Source organism: Notolepis coatsorum (assembly GCF_963971535.1).
Source record: "Notolepis coatsorum genome assembly, chromosome: 11".
Lineage (NCBI taxonomy): Eukaryota > Metazoa > Chordata > Actinopteri > Aulopiformes > Paralepididae > Notolepis > Notolepis coatsorum.
In genome coordinates this window covers 22,471,449-22,490,930 of record NC_140175.1, presented here as the reverse complement: position 1 = coordinate 22,490,930, position 19,482 = coordinate 22,471,449, and the positions used below count along the sequence as shown (strand labels likewise).

The following is a 19,482-nucleotide window of genomic DNA, read 5'->3' as shown; positions in this document are numbered from 1 at the left end:
GAAGCCATACTTTTATTCCACACCTTTTTAAAAGCTCTGTGGATTTATAATATTATTATTTTATTATATATTTTTTATGATTACATAAAATTTGTATCTATAGCACCTTTAAACTAGGGGTCAGGCGTAAAGACTTAAACGTACAGAAAAACACTCAAGCTACAATAACACCCACACGACATCTAAAAACATTGCATGATGAAGATGCGATTCGAATTCAATCAAGCTGTCAAGCATTAGACAGACAGGAACAGGGAGGGGTAACTGACGGCCCTCAGTGACGCTCCATGCTGCCCCAGGCCAATATTAAAAAAATAAATAAAAAATAATATATATATATATTTTTAATATTCGACTAAGAGGTTGGCAGTCGACTATGGCTCCTTTCGATCGATTAGTCGACTATTCGACTAATAGGGGTCAGCCCTAGTGTGGACATATTCAACGCTGTTGAAAGTGCCGTGCAGCAATATGGGGAGTTTGATAAACTGTCCACTGTTGTTACCGATGGAGCACCCGCAATGAAAGGAAAACACACAGGATTCGCCGGGCTTCTAAGGCAGAGTGGCGTTGAGTGTCCAATGCTGCACTGCATTATACATCAGGTAAGTTCGCTAACATAATTTCCATCTATTGTGGGTCACTAATAATCAGGGGTGCAGTGGTCATGCCACGCGGTACCACACCGTCCCAGCACTTTTCTGAGCAGAAGTACGCGCACGGATGTGTACGCGCGTGCACGCAAAAATGAAACTTTATTTCATCTGATGCAGATCGCATGCACAAACATTGAAGTTGACATTCCTTCTATTGTGCGCCAACAGGATAAACCACAAGCGTCTCATTAAAGACAGAACCATTATTGACCCACTGTGGGGGAGGGTGAATGTCATGCCACTTTGATAAAGGGTCAATGGGAGGCATGTAGAATTGCACAAAAAGGAATTCATTATTCTGATGAGTATTGCACTTGGCTACTTGTTTACTTTTGTAGTGTTCAGATAACACTGAAATGCATGTTATGGATATGAAGCACTCAGGAATGTTTTGTTTAGTAGCAGGATAAAAGTTTATACATTTAACAAAATCATTTATTATTGCACTTTTGATTTAATGTTGTAGTGAAATGCAGAAGGAATGCTGCTTTGTGTTTGTTGAGCAGTGGGCTTTAAGTTCATACATTTATTTTAATAGAAGCCTTAATTATAATTTGGCATTTTTGTATATATTTGGGTTACACAGCAATACTTTCAAATTCAGCTGTATTTATAAATTCATAAAGTTGAAATTAAGCATTACTAAATGCATTTGAAATGGCATAAAAACAAAGTTACAACAAATTATAATAGTTTATATGCCTTATTTTCACATCTGTGACTATTATGGGCTATTTGAGTGATGGGGTACTACTGGCGGGACTGCCGATAAACAATGCGGCCCCCCAGATTGAGTGTGGAAATTTAGTGGCTCTCACCATATACAAAGTTGCCCACCCCTGGACAGGAATATAGCAATGTACAGCACCATGTGTTAAAACAGCAGCAAGCCGAGAGGCAGGAAGGAAGGACGCACAGATCTAATACAACATACAGTAGTATCTAGGGCCGTCTTAAATACTTCGAAGCTTCGTTCGATGGGCATGGGATTCGAATATGAAAATAAAATTTGATTATATAAAAAAATATATATATGAATTTTATTTTTATTATTATAAATTTTTTTTGCTAAATCAACTCTGCCTCTCTTTGTTAATTACAACAAGCAATGCAGTTTGTTATTTAAGATGAGGTCGGACTCGGCACCGACAGATTTGTGTTCATTGTGCTGCTTTTATAAAGCCTCAAATGACGGCTTACAATATTTCATGAAAGCAAAGTGTTTCGTTTGTCTAAGATTTAAAAAGGTTTAAACTTTACAGCACTGACAAAGTTGAACAAAGTTGTTGAACAAATCCCACAACATTAAAAAAATATATATATATATATGTATAATTTTTTTTATTATAATTTTTTTTTTTTTTTTCGAAGCTTCGAATTAAAATCCTATCTTGGCCCCGAAGCCTCAAATTCCCCAAAAAATATCGAAGGTCAGCCCTAGTAGTATCCAGTTCCTAAAGCACACCTTGAAGTCACTACTGTAGTGACTTCTCAAATAACACCACATATGTGACCAGGCACAGATAATAGGGTCTTGTTAAGCAAGCTTCAAATGTTTGCGAGTTTTGAGCTACAGAGCTTCAAAGGGGCTGTTGGCTATTATCTTAAGATGCATGCAGAACTACAAATACCCACTGGCCTTTGCCACCTAAACCCAACACTGGTAGGGGTAGGTGCGCGTTATCATAGCTAAGCGTATGTGTTCGGGAGACTCGGTGCATAAAAACCTGATTATAATCATGTCTCTACCACAACCACAGCCCAAGCTGTGAGTAAATTACGCGAAGGGGAGCATTATGGCAGGAGACTTATTTTACGAAAAAGAGTGAGGCATAGGCGGAAGTGGACATTTTTAAATACCCGGAAGACAAATGAAAATAAAATACATTTCCTTTTAAATTGTGATGACACAAAGGACAATATGAATTATGATTTTTCTTTGCATCTTTGACAGTGAATAACACCATGCTAAAAATGACCAGACATGAAAAACTGCCACTGATCTCGTTCAGTACCTTCTTGAGATCACTTGTACAAAAAAATGTAAGGAAATGAATAAAGGGAAGATGATTAAACAGAAGGTTTTGTAGATGGGTGGCATAGGGGTGGGACGATACATCGATCCAGATCGATACGTCGATCTATTATCAATGATCCAATAGGATCGATGCAACATAAAAAGATAGATTCATATTGCGATACTCTTATTTTGAAAATCCTGTGGAGAGTCGTATCCGCTCTGCTCAACAGCACACAGCAGTAGTGTCTGAAACGTGGACATTGCAACAGAGCAAGGCTAGTGTGCCTATTTTGCGACCCAAAACAAGTCCCTGCTGTTTTATTCCGCAATGGGTCAAATGCATCTAACATGCTTTGCAATCCTCGCCATTCCTTTATGCCCACGTCACGTTAAAGACCGAAATTAACGTTACGTTAGCGTAAGCTAACAACAAGCTAACCCTGATCAGAGCCATAGACAGAACAGCAGAGTGGGGACCATAGCACGTGAGCGGCGCAGGGAGCGGAGCAGGCGGTTTTGACGTGAGCGACGGAGTGGGATTTAAAATGGGTCGGCGCGACGTCCGGAGCGAGAGTTCTCCTCCACTCCAATCCTCTCCGGGCCGCTCAGTGGTTTAACACTGATGTAATATACATGTAGTACAATGCCAAAGCAACAGATGGCGATGTACAAACATGAAGGCCATTTTCAACCAATGAGAAGGGTGAACCGTCACTCACATCCTGTTAGAAAAAGTATAATGACGCCATTGTTGTTGTCGTTAGCTTACATGCTAACGTTAATGGCAGCGACCATAGCATTGTGGCTAGGCTAGCTATCATCGCTTAGTAGAGCTAGTGAATGGATAAACAACGTTATTTAACATTGCAGAATGGGTACAATTACAATACGGCTCAATACAAACAATTGTTAAGGGGCCCAGGGGGTGTAGACTGTTGTAGTTTGGTCAAATCAAGCAAATTTACATCATGCTCCAAAAAAAATTAAAAATCTGCAGAGCGATGTGGAGCGGGGAGCGCTCGATTCAAGGTGAGCGAGCGGAGAGCGACTTTTTTTTTTTTTTTTTTTTTTTTACTAGACTTCACTCGGGTGTATTATTGATGCTCTCATTGATACTATGTTTGTTGCTGAAGTGTGTGTGTGTGTGTGTGTGTGTGTGTGTGTGTGTGTGTGTGTGTGTGTGTGTGTGTGTGTGTGTGTGTGTGTGTGAGATATAGAGAGAGAGGGGGGTGAGAGAGATGAGGAAGGGGCAAGAGAGAAAGAGAGCTGGGAGAGTGTGTGTGTGAGGGAGAGGGGGGTGTGTGATTAATCAGCCCTTGTGTGTGAATGTAACAAGTTCCTAACGTTTTCTTTCCCCTATTATTTCATGCACACTTTATTCATTGTTTTAAATTATTATTTTCTTTTAAGTTATTTTGTGCATCACTCTGTTTTGAATTTGATGCAAATTTGCAATGCATGAGGGTCATCCTTTTGTGTTAAATGGCTGCATAAAGCAAGCATTTGTTGACTCGCATGTTGATAAGAGTATTAAAACTTGGAACTTGAAAAAGATCTGTTTAAGGTAAAAAAAAATGTAAAAAATTTAAATGCGATTAATTTGCGATTAATCGCAAGTTAACTATGGACAATCATGCGATTAATCGAGTTAAATATTTTAATCGTTTGACAGCACTAATTTAAACATAAAAAATACAATACATAATAAATGTATTCATGATCATCATGCAACATAAAACAATTGCAGGAACGGTTTGGGAGAAGAAGGGGTTTTAGGTTGCGTGTTGTGAGTTGCAAAACATTTACTTAAAGTTTAAAGCTCAATATATCAAAACGTGGCACTTTACAGTGAACAGGAGGTTTATTTGTATTAAAAACAATACGTTTTTCATTTAAATGTCTGGAAGAGCTCAACAATTAAAATGTCAAATGATATTTCCGTTGGCTTTTTTTGAGTTGATCTAAATGTTACTGATTGTGTTAAATGGGCATATAATATCGTCTAATATCGATCGCAAGCACCTGACTCGAATCGTATCGTGGCAGATATGAGCAAATATCGTATCGTTGTCCAAAGAAATAGCCTTCTCTCTATACTCCGTTATGCGCAAGCTTACAGACTTGCGGAGCGCGTACTGGAGTACCGTAATTCCTCTAATAGTAACCGGGTCTCAAATACAAGCCGGGTCTCTATTAATGGCCGGGTGCGCTCTTGAGCTAAGCAATTATAAGCCGGCCTCCTAATACAAGCCGGGTTACTAATATACTGAGCTGCATACTGAGCTAGTTACTTGATTTCACTTTGAAAACGTTGAAATGACCAGTGACCACCTGTAATTGCACTGTTTACTATTTCATACAGTACTTGGTTTCAATAAATGAACCCAGTACATTTTACTGGGTTCAAACTGACACAAAATGTTGATTTATTCATTATGATCCGTTTGAAAATTTTAAATATAGGCCTCCCTCTTATACAGGCCTCCTCCTAATACAAGCCTGGTACCCGCTACAGTTGAAACAAATACAAGCCGGGGTTACTATTAGAGGAATTACGGTATATTATTCAAAGCGACTGCCAGCCAGCTTTTGTGCGAAGGAAAAATACACTTTAAATTGTGACGGAGAGAAGATCATCTCCCGATTCAGATACAATTGAACACAAACGGTTCCAAAGATATGAATGTTTCTCTGCATATTTTCACACTGCCAACAAAGTACTGGGCCCGCTGTCTGGGAACGGATTTTGGTACGTCTCCTCTCATTTCTGTGCGAGTAGCCACTCCCCTCAGACGCAACTGTAGTTTTTTCACACAGCGAGGAAAATAATACTGTCGGACAATCTAACAATAATTAACACATTTACAAGTCATATTAAGTTTTGCATATAAGGAGACAGAGAACATTTCAAAGCACTCAAAATTGCCAATATCTCCATTTCATTAGAACCTGCACTCTCCTGAGGGAACATATAGAAGAACCTGCACTCTCCTGGCGATAACACCACATATAAACCTGGCCGCCATTCACTCACCCGATTCCACCCTCATTGCCGGCTCGGACACAGGATACAATGATGCATTCCATCTCCCGACCCTGGAACGCGTCCACGGTGTTCACGTCCACTAGTTTGGGATCGCTGCATGAGAAAACAGAAAATGAGATGAAAGAGAACCCCCACCAACTCGGTTCTGTAGAGAAGCCGTTATATGAATGAACACACTGCTATAGAAATTCAAACAAGGCAGTCAGAAACAATTTCACGTTTATTTTCAACGAAGGTTTGCACAAACAAGTTTGCAATAGATGATAGCTGAATGTATGAAAACTCCTATGTGATTGTGTGGAAACTGCTATGTGATTGTGTGGAAACTGCTATGTGATTGTGTGGAAACTGCTATGTGATTGGGTGGAAACTGCCATGTGATTGTGTGGAAACTGCCATGTGATTGTGTGGAAACTGCTATGTGTGCGCGCCAACATTGGGGCATTACCAATATGGGTCTTTGTTTTCACGTGAGACACAACAACACAATGGAGGGAGTTGATGCAGTGTTTCCCCTACCATTGCCGCCAACGGGACGCCCCGCGCCTCCAGAATTTTTTTTAATAAAAAAATATTTATAAAAAAAATTAAAGAAAGAAATAATCTTAAAAAAAAATTATTTGTTTGCTTTAATCACAGTAACGTTGGCGAGCTAGCTAAATTATACATAATCGTTTTTCATATAAATCAATCTGCGGCACGGTCTACGGAGAAAAAAACGCTACCTCAGTCAGCCAGTCAGACGGACGGACCGACCGACCGAAATCTCTTTGAAATAAATTACATTTTAGAGTTTTTCTCTGATTTCTTTTAAACAAATTATTATTTTGTATTATTTAACTATTTAATTATTATTTAGTTATTGCACTGCACTGGCAGTTGAACTGCATTGAACTGAACTGAATTGAAAAAAAGAAACCTCATAACCTACCTGGCACTGAACATTCAGATGTACTGTTATTAAAGTTACCGGTAGTTAAAAACATAATTTTGTATCGTTTTTTTTAGTTAAATCCAAAGAAAAAAAATATAAAATCTGAGAAATAACGATATTTGAAACATGACCTGCCAATATTTCACCTGCTTAGTTCATACAAATTGTAAATGGCAAATGGTGCATTTGTATAGCAGCTTTTATCCAAAGTGCTTTACAATTTATTGTTCCTCACATTCACTACCCCCTGAGCCACTGTCACCTGATGAATTGAAAATGGGGGACCCTGATGTAAACAAGACGAAAGTCTTTCTCTGGTCTGCATCCCCTTAACAATTGTGTGTATTGAGCTGTACTGTATTGTACCCATTCTGCAATCTGTTAATAAAGTCTTCAATCAATCAATCAATCAATCAATCAATCAATCAATCACCCGGAAGATACTTGCTGGAATTTTTTTTTGTATAAATCAACCATGTTTTGGGGGGGAAAGCAATACTTTTATTCTGCACCTTTTTAACAGGCCCCCCAAAAGTGGCAATTTTTTTTACTTAAACTTGAGGACTGCATACTTTTTTTTACAAACCAAAATACTATACTTTTTACTTATAGCACATGCATGAGCCTGGTCTCTTTTGAAAGAGGACATTCTGAAGTTTCTGATACTACAAAGATAATTCACTTTTAGTGCTAATAAAACTATAAAAACTATAAAACACCCTGGGTCCATAGCCTGAAGTCTTGTATAGTACATGTCGAAATATCCGTTCAGAAATGAGTGATTAGGAGCGATTTTGGTCAAAAGAGAGAAAATAAAAACAACATTTCCTGATTGACTCCAATGCATTCGGCGGAAATGTCTCTTCCCGACTTTTCACCTAGATCCCTGATTCGCTCATTCCCACGTGGGGTATCATTGGACAGTCACACTCATTGGTTACAACCCTGTCCAATATTTTCGAGATCGCCAAATGATTGACGGAGGTAGAGGCTCGGGAGTCAGGAGTGGTATTTGATCAAAAATAAAAAGTCTGCCCTGTACTTTGGCGCACGCCTCACATATCGGCATGTAACTCGAAAACCGCTGAACGGATTTTGTCGCGTGAAACGGCAATCGACAGGCAACAGATTCAGGGCTTTAATCCGATATATATATATATAAAAATATGCACACCCGAGCCGCTAGAGGTCGCCAAACTGGCGTGTCGCGCCGGTGGGCAAATCGTCCTCAAGAGGGCCCGGGGCCGGGCCGTTGCACTGTAAGAGGTTTAAAAGCTCTGTGGATTTTAGGGCCGTCTTAAATACTTCGAAGCTTCGTTCGATGGCACAAGCTTCGAACATAAAAAAAAAAAATCGAAGTTAAAAAAAAAAAAAACAATATTAATTTATTAAAAAAATAAAAATAAAAAATGTACTTCGATTTGTGTGTGTGTGTGTGTGTGTGTGTGTGCGCGCGAAGGGCTGACCTTTGAATTTTTTTTGGCAATCAAAGCTTCGATTTTAATTCGAAGCTTTGAATTAAAAAAAAATTTATTAATTTTTTTTTAATATATAATTTTTTTATATACTTTTTTTTTTTTTTTTATTATGTTGTGGGACTTGTACAGCACTTTGGTAAACGTTGTTGTTTTTAAATGTGCTCTATAAATAAAGTGGATTGGATTAATGAATTAAGTAGCCCCTTTCGTGACGCAGCCAGCCAACACAGTGTGATTTAATTCAAGGTGGATCGCTGTTGTCGTTTGAACAACTTCAGATTTCATGGGAACTACCAATCCCCCAAATCAAGAATGTTTAAGATGAATGAAGTAAGATTTTGATTATTTGAAATATGGCCTGTGTAGACTAAACTATGCACAGAATTATGTCAGTCTACAAGGTCCGGATTCTACATGGTCCGGCAATGTAGACCTTGTAGACTCCACTACAGACCAATTATCAGTGAATGTTCATGCATTTTTAAGAAGGGCAACTTCCACAAAAAAACAAAGAACTCACCAAAACATCTCAGTAGCACCTTATCTAAATGTTCTATTTCATATATGGAGATTCATATTTATTTATGTATTGCATGCATTTCTACATTTTATTTCCTATTTTGTTTATTCATCCCAGTATCTTTCTTTCTTATGTGTGGAATTCTACAAGGCATTTACATTCACATTTACATTTAGTCATTTAGCTGACGCTTTTATCCAAAGCGACTTACAAGTTCTGTACGACAGGTCATCAGGAAGGATACAACTCTATCAGCTGAGTAACAATATTCATCAAAGTGTTGCGTGTTTCAGTGTAGGTTAGTTTATTAGGACAAGTGCATGACAGTAAGGTTAGTTAGGGTTAGATTTTTTTTATTTTATTTTTTAAATTTAATTTCAGATAATGGTTGAAGAAGTGCGTCTTTAGTCGACGGCGAAAGATTGGATGGGATTCGGCTGTCCTAACTGGGGTGGGTAGTTCATTCCACCATTGTGGGGCAAGGACTGAGAATAGGCGTGTAGGTGGTGTATATGTGTTTGAGGATGATATCCTTCAAACAGGCAATAGTGATGATATAATTTGGGCACTGCTACTACTTTCCTCCAGTGTATTTGTCCCCCGGCCCCACCCAATGGCCCCATGCACACACACACACACACCGAAGTAAAAATAAAAATAAAATAAAAAATGTGAAAAAAAAAATTGAATTGAATGAAGCAGGTGGCTTTCGGACAACAGGCTTTCTCTTCACCTAGGTAAGACAGAGGCAGTACTATTAGGCTCCAAGCCCAAGCTCAGGAAAGCACAGGAGTTTAACATCCAGCTAGGAGCTGTAACCCTAAAACAGCACAAAAAAAAAGCGAAGTATCTAGGCTGTATGATAGACGGGAGCCTAGATGGGGAGGCTATGGCCTCCCAAGTACTGGGCAAAGTCAACGCCCGCACCAGGTACCTAGCTAGGAAAGCCAACCTCCTTGGCAGAGATAGCCTCAGCAAATAGCCTAGCACTCTGCAAATAGCCTAGTACTCTGCCACTTTGACTATGGTAGCGTGTCGTGGTTCAAGGGCCTGACAGTGAACATAAAAAGAAGCTTCAGGTTTCCCAAAATAAGCTGGTAAGGGTGGTAATGGGTCTTGGCCCTCGCACCCACATAGGGAGGAGTCACTTCCAGGAGCTAAACTGGCTTCCTGTGGAGGCCAGAATTACCCAGCTCAGACTGAACATAGTGCACAATATTATAAACCAAAGGTCCCCTAGATACCTCCAGAACTACTTCACCCCGGTCAACAAATCCCACAACCACAGAACTAGAGCAAGCATAGCAAACCTGAAGCCTGCTTCTTTCCGATCCAAACTGGGCCAGTGCTCCCTTACTTTCTCTGGAGCCCAGGATTGGAACAAGCTGCCTATCCCCATCAAACAGAGCTTGAGCCTCCACAGCTTCAAGAGAAGCGTCAGGAAGTGACTCATGGACAGAATAGAGGAATAGCCCCCTATAGTTTGAATGGGTTTCCAATCAGTTTTTAGTTATTGTGGGGTATACAATTTTAGCGATAGGTTAGTCTTTTAATGTTTTAAATGTATGAGTTTTGTGTTTGTCAGTTTTTAGTTATTGTGGGGTATACAATTTTAGCGATAGGTTAGTCTTATAATGTTTTAAATGTATGAGTTTTGTATTATTGTCGTGTGTTTGTTGTGGCCTAACAGCCCTGGGACCATGACGGAAATAAGGGTTTTACTCTCTCATGTTATCCTTTGGATCCTTGTTGTGTGTTTTTAATCCATCAATAAAATAAAATAAAATCAAATCGGTTGATATCGGTATCGGAAATTAAGAGTTGGCCAATATCGGTATAGGTAAAAAAGCCAATATCGAGCATCCCTAGTTATTAACCAGAGTCGGAAAATTGCAAACATGAATTCACGGCATAGAAAACATGCATTAGGAGCGACGCACAGCGGTGGTCACTAGACAGTCAAAAGTGATCAGAAGTAGTGGACTCACATGCCAGAGGCCTTGAACACCGCTCTCTTGATGCGCTCCTTCTGGGCGTTGTAGGGCGTGATGACGCCCACCCTCACAGACTGCTTGTCAAAGATCAGCTTCAGCAGGACCATCAGCAGCTTCACCTCCATCTCGTTACTGTAGGAGCTGAAAGCAATTCTCTTTAAATCAGTCAATGAATCAATCAAGCAATGAATCATCCATCCATCCATCCATCAGAAGAGAAGTGGGGGATGCAAGAAAATGAAATGCCGGCTCCCGTCTATCGTTTCCTCTCCTGGTCGCCTCCTCATATTAAAACACCACCACGTGGATTACAATCATGACAAAGACCTTGTTTGAGTAATGGAAAATATAGCTTACGTGTTTAATGAGTCTGTTGTTGCAAAGCATTGAGGTCAATCATTTGATTTTAATGTTTGATAATCGTTTGATAAAAAAAACAGGGGATATTACAGAGTAATGTTACATTTAGCAGGTCAATATGGCCATCTGTTGTTGCCTATTGAGCTTTACTCTCTTACTAGTTTTTATGTTCTTCTACACTGTAGCGCTTTGAGATTTGTTCCACAAATATAAAGCGCCCCTACACATTTTATATATTATTATTATTATTAGCCATGTTTTAATTAATAAACCTACATTTGCATAAATCAAGCATATCTGTCCACTCCCATGTTGATAACAATTTAGATGTACTTTTTAACACTTTGGGTGCCATGGGTTAAATTCATGATATACCATAGATTGCCAGCTCTATTTGTCTATGGAGAAGTACCCCTTCTTTGCATGGCTATAACTTTTTAAATTCTATTGCTACATTGCCATTATTAGGGCCCATTCAAAGTCCTATATGTATTGTTCATTGTGTAGCAACGTTAAACTTTTTCATTCACATATTCATAGTAAAGTATGGTCTAATGTATAAGTATGTTTTCATCTCTTTCTGCAGCTTTCTCCAGAACGTGATCTATAGCCCCAAATGCATTATATTGATGATGAAATACAGTTTGATGGCAATCGGGGCGATATAAAAAATTTCAATTGGACGTACTTCTAGAATGATCTACGTATGATCTGATGATTACCGGATGGGCAGGGGATCGTTTATAATTCCGTGGGCAGCGTTATATCATTCATCTAGTGTGGGTCATATGTTCATCATAACAGTTTATATGGAACACGTTCAAAAATAACGCTGAATCTTACCGGATCTTCCTCGCGCCGTTGGACGATCAGCGTGGTGTAGACCGTTTTCGATTATGGGATGTTTATCCTGATGAACCATTTCCAGCTTGTATAATACTATATACGTCCAAATCATGTTGTTTATCGAGTTATTGGCAATGGATCGCTATATATTGTGACGAGCCAGAGTGCCGGCAGCCAAACCGAGTGCCCGGAAGTAATATGGCCGACCAGCACAACCGCCACAGCACTTCCTGTTTGGCGATTGCGCCGATCGGCCACCAGATGGCGCTCCTGAACCGCCAGAGAGCTCAGTGGGTCCTCCTGGTGGATCTCAGGCCAGCGGAGGGGAAATATGAATCCGATCACAGATTTTTGAAATATTGATATTAAAGACGCTGTAAAGCGTCCTTCGGCAACTTGAGCATGGCCGGGAATGACGCTGTAAAGCGTTTCCCGGCACCCAAAGTGTTAACACTTTGGATGCCACGCCCGAGATTTCTCGGGTTTACCCCCCCGACCGTTGAATGCCCATTTTCTCGTTTTTTTTTTAAGCAATCTGAAATCATATTGTTGGGGAAAATGTGTATGAGGTGGACTAGTTTAATATAGGTCAACTAGCAGTGCTGAAAGACGGTCTGGCTGACGTTCTTAAAACAACTTGGACAGAGGGACATTTCAGTACGGCACATTGTGTGCTGGTAATCTTATCTTGTTCTTTTCTCTCTTTCATACATACACAGCACACACACACAGACACAGGCACAGCACACACACACAGACACACGGACACGCACATACACAATACACACATACAATACACATACGTCTGTACGCAGACGCACGCACACACAGACACACACACACATACACACACACACACACACACACACACACACATCTCACTCTCTACATCATATCGTGTGTGGATATCATATCTTGCTTATCTCTCTTCATGTTCTCTCTCTCCGATGTTAAATCTACGTATCATCTTAATGTACGTCATGTCAGATCTGACATGATGTGATACGTCATCATATCTGTCATGGGGGGGCAGGACTGAGAGGGGATTTAGGGACAGGCAAAGGGATCCAGGACAGAGTGTTTTTTGTTCAAGCTGTGGTGATCCTCTTTGACCCATAGCTCTTGCTGTTAAAGAACTTCTTTTCTTAAATAAATTACCTATTTGTTACAATTGGAAATATCGTCTCCTGCTGTGTTAAACAACCTTTCCACAACAATATTGCATCAAGCGAGCCTACCGTTGGATATCCAGGCACCGCCGGTGCTCAGATGTGAAAAAAGCGCTCCCCATTGGGCTCCCAGATGGTAAATCACCCTTTTGGATTGGACTCAATGAAAGTGAATGGGAGAACGGATTTCTGACTCCACATTTTACTTCTCACTGATGTAACCGGGGTCTACCACAGTTCATTCTGGAACCTTGGAATATGTGTTCTAATGTACACACGGTGGATCAATACAATTATCGATTTTTTCGAATGGCGATCGGAAATTGGAATAAACCATTTGGATACCATCTGACCTCAGGTAAGGAATCTATGTTATCAGTCTTAGGATAATCAGACTCGTTTTCACAGAGATATAAGCGCTTCCACTATATGTGATATAGCTGTTTTGACTGTAAAAGCCATCAGGAAATAAGAGCAGCGATTATCAGCGTGTGGCACGAGCGTGCGTGCGCACACATATACTATCGATCATCTAGCGTTTATTTGAAAACGATTCATAAATAGGCCGACAAATGACAACATTCTGGAATATTCCAGTAAAAGACGATTATCATCATAGGGTTGTTTTTTCCGTGAAAACGAGTGATTTTCAAAATGCTATCAAACGGAAATGAAGCGATAAAAAAACAATCTGCCTTGACAATGTTGACTGGAAAATGAGTCTTTGATAAGCGACGGGCAGATTAGACACATAGCCATAATTTAAAACATAGATTAGGCGATATTAAGTTAACATTGGAGTGGGTTTGGGCATCAAGGGGGTAAAAAGGAAAACACAGCGTGGCATCCAAAGTGTTAATGGTAGGCTCTGGGTTGCCTCCACCACTCGCAAAGCACAACGCATCTGGTTTGAAAGCCTGGTTAGACTGGTCCACTGATTTGTAGCAAGGTCTGTACTAGGGTTTAATACCGGGTTCACAGGAATTATCACCCAAATTATTTCCCATTTTCCAGGAAATATAATACCAGGATTAAATTTTTTTTTATAAATATATTTAGAACATTATATATTTAGAAAATACTGTATGTGCGGTTTACTCTCGCTAAAACTTGTGCAACAGCTGTGTGTGTGTGCTGCAGTGCCGATTAACTCACTGGGCGCCAAAAATGAGATATCTCGTTTCTGAAAGCCAACGCTTGAGCGTTTTTTTTTTTTTTATTATTATTATTCTAAACACTCACGCAGACCTTTGTGAGTCTTCCTGTGGCCTCTGAGTAACTTAGAATTGAAATGACGATCGAATCCCGATAGGTGGCAGTATCGCCTACCTTTTGAACTGGGCTAGTTTAGTGTGGGGGAAGTTTGATCATTCACTGCTGGGCACACTAGTAGCCACTAGCCCGCGAACTGCAATGCAATGGCAAGCGAACTATTGGAGATTATGAAGAAGACAAAACGATCACACTTATGGGATGATAACGTGCGTTTTCACCAGACTGTATGGTATGTAGAAATAAACAGTTTCTACCCTGTTGGAGTATAAATAGTGCCGGTCAAATGAGCCATACTATTGTCTCCATAGCTATAATATAGAATATACGGTCCGCAAACATCGTGAAAATTGTCAATAACGATGGCGCGCCAGGGAGTAAAGATGGAAAAACAGCGTGGCAAAGAAAACCTAACAAGCTACAGCAGGTTGTCGCAGAGTAATGTAAGTGTGTGTGTATGTATCTTATGGTAATCCATTCTAAAAGCATGTACCGTTTTGTACCTTATTCCCAAAGGTATAGGCTACCTAATAATGAACCAAATAGCATGTTGATCCCAACATAATTAGGTGGGTCCCCCACCCCCCCCTGCCGTTGTGTTATGAACCCATTAATCACTACAATATGCCTTTTTCGTTATATTTACAAACATGATCTGAATGCATATAGCCCATCTATTTATATTGGTTGTTATAATGCATTTTTTTCACCAATATTAAAACAGGTCTACAACACTCCAACAAACAAATGCAAAACAGATAACTGGTGAACGCCACAAAATAGCTTTAATTGTTCCTACGCACAATTTAAGATAATCTGTGCATACGTACGTACGGTTGTTGCAAAAGGCCCATTTACATTTTTATTTAACCTTTATTTAACCAGGCAGGTCAATTAAGAACAAACTCTTATTTCCAATGACTGCCTGGTGAGAGGACAACGGGTCCCCTCGAAGGGTACTAACAGGGAAAGGGGACAACCATTTTAAATAATTTTCTTTTTGGAAAAGAGACGGACGGTACATACATCACAGAGATAAGGGAAATAATTAAAACGCACATCAAACAAATAAAATTACAAAGGGGCATACATGAAGCAGAACAGTCAAATTACAGTTAAAAGGCTGGGTGACAGTTGTAGGTGTGTGTGTGTAAACAACTCTGCAATAGAGTCCTTATTTCTTTTTGTGTAGTGAGGGGGGTCAATTTGTCCATTTTCACTTGTGCATCTAATTCCAAATGCTGGGAGCAGCAAATTGGAAGGAGGATTGACCGAAGGAAGTGTTAACACAGAGAACATCTAGCGAGATATGGTGAGCAGCTCTGGTGTTATAGGGAGTAGATGACAATGTTAAGTGTATCAAATAAGGAGGGGTCAGACCAAAGGAGGTTTTGTAAATGAGTGTATGAATTTGTCGCAGAGAGTGTAAGTTCTCAAGTTCAAGTTCTTTAATAGTCGTCATACAGAAGTACAGAATACTTTCATACAAAATGCTTCTTACTGTTACGCTCCAGAGACTGTGCTAGACAAGATAGTATCAAATAACATAATAACATAATATAGCATGAATTTAGAAGAAGAAAATGAGGTCACAGTGTTCGGTATAGACATATGTACAATGTTCTGAGTTACCATATAATATACAATACACAATACTATGCAGTGTACTAATGTACAGTACTATCTAGTGCAAAGCAGAAATGGGATGAGGTACAATTTTAGGTACAATTTACAGTAAGGTGTACGAGTTGTAGTGCAATCCTTCATCCATAAATATAAAGTGTGGGGAGTGGGTGCTACAGTGTGTTTGTTTAAAGTGGGTGTGTGCTATAAAGTGTGTGGAGTGGGTGCTACAGTGTGTTTGTTTAAAGTGGGTGTGTGCTATAAGTGTGTGGAGTGGGTGCTACAGTGTGTTTGTTTAAAGTGAGTGTGTGCGTGTGGATGTGTGTGCTATGTGCGTTTGGTGGTTGTTGTTGTGTAGTGTTCATTCATTGTTCGTTTAGCAGCCTGATGGCCTGGGGATAGAAGCTTCTTCTGAGTCTTTCTGTGCTCGCCTTGAGACTCCTGTATCGCTTGCCTGACCGCAGCAGTTCAAAGAGGCAGTTGTTCGGGTGACTGGAGTCTTTAATGATTCTCTTAGCCTTGCCCTTGCAACGCTTGTAGTAAATGTTCTGGAGGGTGGGGAGCCCCCCTCCAATTGTGCGTTCGGCTGAACGTGTCACTCTTTGTAGTCTGCTTTGGTCTTGTGCAGTGCTATTCCCAAACCAGGAGGTGATGTTGCCGGTCAAGATGCTCTCTATTGTACATGAGTAGAAGTTCTTAAGGATCTTCTGGCTGACTTGGAACTTCCTTAGGCGCCTGAGGAAGTAGAGGCGTTGTCGTGCCTTCTTCACAACACTGTTAATGTGTGTGGTCCATGTCAAGTCCTCGGATATGTAGGCTCCGAGGTACTTAAAGCTGTTGACTCTCTCAACCGGTGCCCCGTCGATGCTGAGGGGGCTGTAGTCCTTGACCCCCGACCTCCTGAAGTCCACAATCATCTCCTTTGTTTTGCTGACGTTCAGGGAGAGGCTGTTTTCCTGGCACCATCCCGCCAGGACCTTGACCTCTTCCAGGTAGGCCCTCTCGTCGTTGGCAGAGATCAGGCCCACCACCACTGTGTCGTCAGCAAATTTGACGATTGTATTGCTACTCCGCTGAGCCACACAGTCGTGTGTGTACAGGGAGTAGAGGAGGGGACTCAGAACACAGCCCTGGGGGGCCCCTATGTTGAGGGTGATGGATGAGGAGGTGCAGTTGCCTGCTCTCACCACCTGGGGTCTGCCAGTCAGGAAGTCCAAGACCCACTGGCAGAGGTCATAGCCCAAGCCCAGGTCCCTGAGCTTGGCTATGAGTATGGAGGGGACTATGGTATTGAATGCCGAGCTGTAGTCGATGAATAGCATTCTCACATAGTTCCCCTGCCTCTTGTCCAGGTGTGATGCTGCTGTGTGCAGCACATGGGATATGGCGTCCTCCGTGGACCTGTTGGGGCGGTATGCAAATTGCAGGGGGTCCATGTTGATGGGGAGGGAGGAGCAGATGTAGCCCTTTACTAGCTTCTCAAAGCACTTCATGGCTATGGAGGTGAGAGCTACAGGGCGGTAGTCGTTGAGGCAAGCAGGCTTGGATTTTTTGGGTACAGGGATAATAGTGGACTTCTTCAGGCAGGTGGGGATGACAGCCTGTTCTAAGGACAGGTTAAATATGTCAGTGAATACTGGGGCCAGTTGGTCGGCACAGACTTTTAGGACGCGGCCGGGGATGCCGTCTGGACCTGCTGCCTTCCTGATATTCACTTTTTTAAAGGTCCGCCTCACCTCATGCTCTGTTACCCTGAACACTGCGCCTCCATCAGCAGCCGACCCCCCCCCCCCCATTGCCGAGGCTTGTGAGCTGGTGTTGTTATTAACAATTGCCAATTTACAGATGTGTACAAGTCACAGTGATGTGTTGAAATGTAGCCTTGTTAGGAGTAGTATGCGATATAGACCGTCTGATGAGAAACAACTTACTCTCCCTCCTTGAACTCGCATCCGTCAATGACGTCAAATAGCCGGTATGACTGGAAGGGCCAGCTGACTTTACATCTCTTCTCTGCCGTGGCCCTACAGACACACACACACACAAGGAACAAATGTGATCAAATCATCTAGCGAGACTTGACATTTCAAATCATTGTATATGTCCGACAGTGGCTTTAGTATAATTATTTAGTCATATACTTTTTCGTCCCTCTCTTTCTCCCTCTTTGCACACAACAATGGCTCGACACTGAACTTACGGGTCGGTTTCGAGTGCACCTTTGTAGATGTATTTAGAGGGGAAGTCGCAGATGTCTGGGTGCATGCGGTACTGTAGCCTGAGGAAGATGACAGGGTTGGGGTCTGCGTTCATCGTACACCTACAAAGACGAGCCATGAGGGACTGGCCATAGTTCAAATCCTTTGCTTTCTGAAAAGCAGAGCAGAAAGAGAGGAATTCAGTTAGCATAGTCATGTGTTGAAGCATACAGTGCATATATGCCTAAGTCAGAGTCCAGTGAAACAGTTTTTGTTGCTTTGGCTCTGTAGTGACTTTTCCGCGTCCAGGATTTCTCCATTGCCTTCCATAGTGAAATTGGACAAATAGACGCTGGTCTAATTTCACTTATAGTGACAGGAGGGTGATTATTTATATTTCCTTTGAACCCTCAGGGACAGAACAACATAGAACACTCACTGTCCACTGTACACCTAATATCTCATTAGGTCCATTGAGGAGCATTGGTCTCCGCTTTGTTAGCAGGAAATACTTCACAAATGACCACTTTGCAACCGAGTATTAAATATGACATCTATCATTTTCATCAGTCATCCAATCACAATCACTTCTGCATTAGGCGAGTGAAAATAACAGCATTAGGCACACATATTGCACACATTGAAGGACCAGAGTCTACTCAGGAAGAACAGTCTGCTCTGTCCCTTCTTGTAGAGGCCCTCTGTCCAGCCAGCTCTGTCCCTTCCTGTAGAGGGCCTCTGTCCAGCCAGCTCTGTCCCTTCTTGTAGAGGGCCTCTGTCCAGCCAGCTCTGTCCCTTCTTGTAGAGGGCCTCTGTCCAGCCAGCTCTGTCCCTTCCTGTAGAGGGCCTCTGTCCAGCCTGCTATGTCCCTTCCTGTAGAGGGCCTCTGTCCAGCCTGCTATGTCCCTTCCTGTAGAGGGCCTCTGTCCAGCCAGCTCTGCCCCTTCCTGTAGAGGGCCTCTGTCCAGCCTGCTATGTCCCTTCCTGTAGAGGGCCTCTGTCCAGCCAGCTCTGCCCCTTCCTGTAGAGGGCCTCTGTCCAGCCTGCTATGTCCCTTCCTGTAGAGGGTCTCTGTCTGTCCCTTCCTGTAGAGGGCCTCTGTCCCACCAGCCTGATCTGTCCCTTCATGTAGAGGGCCTCTGTCCGACCAGTCTAATTTGTTGTGTACTGCAAGGAACTTTTGTGTCTCCACCATCTCCACCTCAGATTTGATGGGTGATAGGGGGGGGGGGGGGGGGGGGGGGGGGTCTGGCTCTTCTGCATTCGGAATCATGAATCTGATTAAAATCTCACAAATCGATTTTTTAATTTAATACATGCATAGATCTAAAAGAATTAAAATAAATGAAAAATCACACTGAAATCA

The 19,482-nt window shown here is 41.5% G+C and overlaps 1 protein-coding gene across 2 annotated transcripts in view; it reads right to left on the bottom strand.

Annotated features, from left to right (window-relative positions):
* Nucleotides 1-19,482, bottom strand: part of setx (senataxin) — a 139,158-nt gene that overhangs the window by 8,560 nt on the left and 111,116 nt on the right. For both annotated transcript variants that reach the window (XM_084325202.1, XM_084325203.1), the window contains 4 exons: nucleotides 18,119-18,288; nucleotides 17,850-17,942; nucleotides 10,643-10,789; nucleotides 5,711-5,815 (listed from right to left, as the gene is read on the bottom strand). In XM_084325202.1, the coding sequence (XP_084181328.1) occupies nucleotides 5,711-5,815; nucleotides 10,643-10,789; nucleotides 17,850-17,942; nucleotides 18,119-18,288 (515 nt within the window). The remainder of the gene's footprint in view (nucleotides 1-5,710; nucleotides 5,816-10,642; nucleotides 10,790-17,849; nucleotides 17,943-18,118; nucleotides 18,289-19,482) is intronic.